Source organism: Gossypium hirsutum, chromosome D07 (genome assembly GCF_007990345.1).
Source record: "Gossypium hirsutum isolate 1008001.06 chromosome D07, Gossypium_hirsutum_v2.1, whole genome shotgun sequence".
Taxonomy (NCBI): domain Eukaryota; kingdom Viridiplantae; phylum Streptophyta; class Magnoliopsida; order Malvales; family Malvaceae; genus Gossypium; species Gossypium hirsutum.
Genome location: NC_053443.1, coordinates 56,201,968 through 56,204,914, shown reverse-complemented (window position 1 = coordinate 56,204,914; position 2,947 = coordinate 56,201,968). Strand labels below are relative to the sequence as shown.

The window sequence follows — 2,947 nt, the reverse complement described above, 5'->3', positions numbered from 1 at the left end:
CCAAATGTGAAAGATGAACTTCAAAGGAAACCTAGTAACATAGTCAACCTTTGTAATCCACATAATATGACCCATTGATCTTGTTGTTGTCGACATCATCTTCATACCTTCACCATCCACTGGAGTTCTTCAGGAGCTTTTTGTAAACCTACCCCACAACTCCTTCAACTCTATAAACTCGAGCATACAATGGGAAGCATTGTTTTTTACACCTCATACAATTTTTGAGTAAATTAAACATATTCATTTATCTTATTAGGTATTAAAAAAAATTATCATTATCAAAATATACATAAAAATATAATAATAACCTTTTTTTGACATAACATGATACAGGCTGGATTTAATATTTTACTCTGTCAGTGTTATTATATAATTAAATTTAGCTATTAGTATGGTAAGACGTGCCTATAAAGTTTGAAAATATGTTAATTTTACACCAATATAAATTGATTAGTACTCTTTTTTACATATGATACAGGCTGGATTTCATATTTTACTTTGTCAACGCTGTTATATGATCAAATTTAACTATTAATTCAATAGGATTTCATATATATGTATAAAAAATTATAAAATCATGTGTAAACTTAATTAATTTTATAGTAACATAAAGTGATTACTACTTTATGTAGCAAAGTACAAGTTGGATTTAAAATTTTACTAGGATCTAATTTAATTATTAGTTAGTTAAGCTGTCAGTCATATGCATATAAAATTATAAATTATTTCCACAAATATAAAGACATTACTGCTTTTATATAGTTAATAATGCAATAAAAGGGAAGGTGAAATTATTGTAGATTAATTTCCATTATTTTTCAACTTGTAAGACCAACATCAGATGAAGATGGTGAAGTATGGAACAAGATGCAAGAGGCCTTAAATCAGACACCCCAGCAAAGAGAAGTTACAAAGATTGAATGAAATTAAGAAAAGAACAAGGATATGGCATGAGATTGGTTTCATCATGGCAAAAATCATTTACCAAGGAGCTGTAGTTTCACTCACATGAGCTTAACAATTGTTCCAAGAAATCAGGTCCTAAATCCTCAAAAACCAGCAAGTTTTGTTGTTGCCTTAATGCAGCGGCGTTCGGCTTGATTTTCTTGTTCTTGGATCTTTTCCTCAAGGAGTAGCGCTTCTTGAGAGCCACCAAAGGCGAGCAACCCTTGTCTTCATCGCATCGATGCTTGAGTTCCTGAAGGGATTCCTTGACGGTTTCGATGGGGAAATTGAGAGTAGCCAATGGACCTCTCATTGAGAATGCGGCTTGGTCGTATGCTAAAGCAGCTGCTTCGGCACTGTCGAATGTTCCAAGCCAAACCCTGGCACCATTTCTGGTTGAATCCCTAATCTCAGCTGCAAATTTACCCCATGGCCTTTTTCTCACCCCTCTATAACTCTTCACTTTCTTGGGTTCCTCCGAGCAAACCTCTTCCTCCTTTACGCCGCCATCGATGGAGGTGTTATTAGACTCTGAGGATGCTTTACGCCTTTCTTCTTCATCACCCAACAAATCCGACCAAACCGTTTCATCAGGGTTATTGAAGTTGAGAAGAAGCTCATCCCACTCACAGCCACTGGAAAACTGCTCCGCCGATCCAAACCTTGATAATTCTGGATTATTTGAGTATTGAAACAACCAAGACTCCTCCATATCTGGGTGATTTTTTTTTTCTTTTTCTATCTGTGCCCTCTCTCGTTGACGACGCACAAACTAGGTTTTGTACATCTGAAGTACCTGATCCTCCTTTTATACCAGAATTTAGCAGATGCGAACAAAAAACTTATTAAGAAGCATTAAATCATTAAGTAAAACTTTGTATTTAATATATATATGTATATATATAGTAACAGTATATATACATTTCATATGCTGTTCCATATACTGCCCGGCGACCATCAGGTCATTGGTCAATAACAGCCAACATTTTTGTTTTTTTAAGGAGGCGAACAAGTTTTAATTTTTTATAATCCCTCAAAATTTATTTTTAGGCAAATATGTTTCGATACAATACTTAGAATTACTTGTAGTTTTTTCTCAATCTATAAATAAAAAGACATTCTGAAACTCACGTTGTCCTATATTAGTAACAATGCCCATACCGACCAAACTAAAACTCAATTTTCAATTAATTTACCAATCCTAAATATATTTTATTTAACTATTGTACTAAAAGTATTTTTCTCTACTTTAAAATTAAATAAAAAAATTAAATTACCCAATTCTCTAATATATTTTATAATAGAAGGTTCATAAAATAGTTTAATCAATATTCCAAGTATAATTAAATCTGACATAAGATAAACTATTTTATTTAAAGAGGTTTTTTTTTCTTCATCCAATTGAGTTTTAGAATATTTATTTCTAATTAATTATTTAAATGTTGGAATTGTTCATTAATGAAGTGATAAGATTGAATGAGATTTAATTAATATTTGAATACATGATTAATGCAACAAATTTAGGGTTCCCAAAATTTAAGATTTTTTATAAAAATAATATAAAAAATTAATTAATTACGAAAGTAGATTGTTTTGAACAATTTCTATCCATACAGCTTGACACATTGACGACACCATTAAAAATATATATTTTTAAATATTTAAAAAAAATACATATTGATATCACTTGACGACACCAAACTTAAAAAAAATAAATTATTATTGCTTGATGATTAGTAGGGAAAGAGAGGAGTGTCCAAACCAACTAATTTTTGTAATTAATTATTTTTTTATATAATTTTTATAAAAAATTTAGTGTCTTTCAATTTTGATAATAATATATAAATGACGTATGGTGACGTACGGCGGCTGGGTGGACCCACAATTAAATTATAATGAATTTTTTTGCCATGTTAGCATCTTTAACTTCGGGTTTTGTAATGCTTTATTGACATATGTGGCAGCACTTGTCTGTATAATAATGTATTAAAAAATTTCC

The 2,947-nt window shown here is 30.8% G+C and overlaps 1 protein-coding gene across 1 annotated transcript; it reads right to left on the bottom strand.

The window, feature by feature from the left end:
- Nucleotides 1-848: 848 nt before the first annotated feature.
- Nucleotides 849-1,732, bottom strand: LOC107961339 (ethylene-response factor C3). The gene has a single exon (XM_016897499.2). It carries the CDS (start codon nucleotides 1,658-1,660, stop codon nucleotides 1,004-1,006), a length of 657 nt encoding a protein of 218 aa, XP_016752988.1. The 5' UTR covers nucleotides 1,661-1,732; the 3' UTR covers nucleotides 849-1,003.
- Between the last annotated feature and the right edge of the window lie 1,215 nt (nucleotides 1,733-2,947).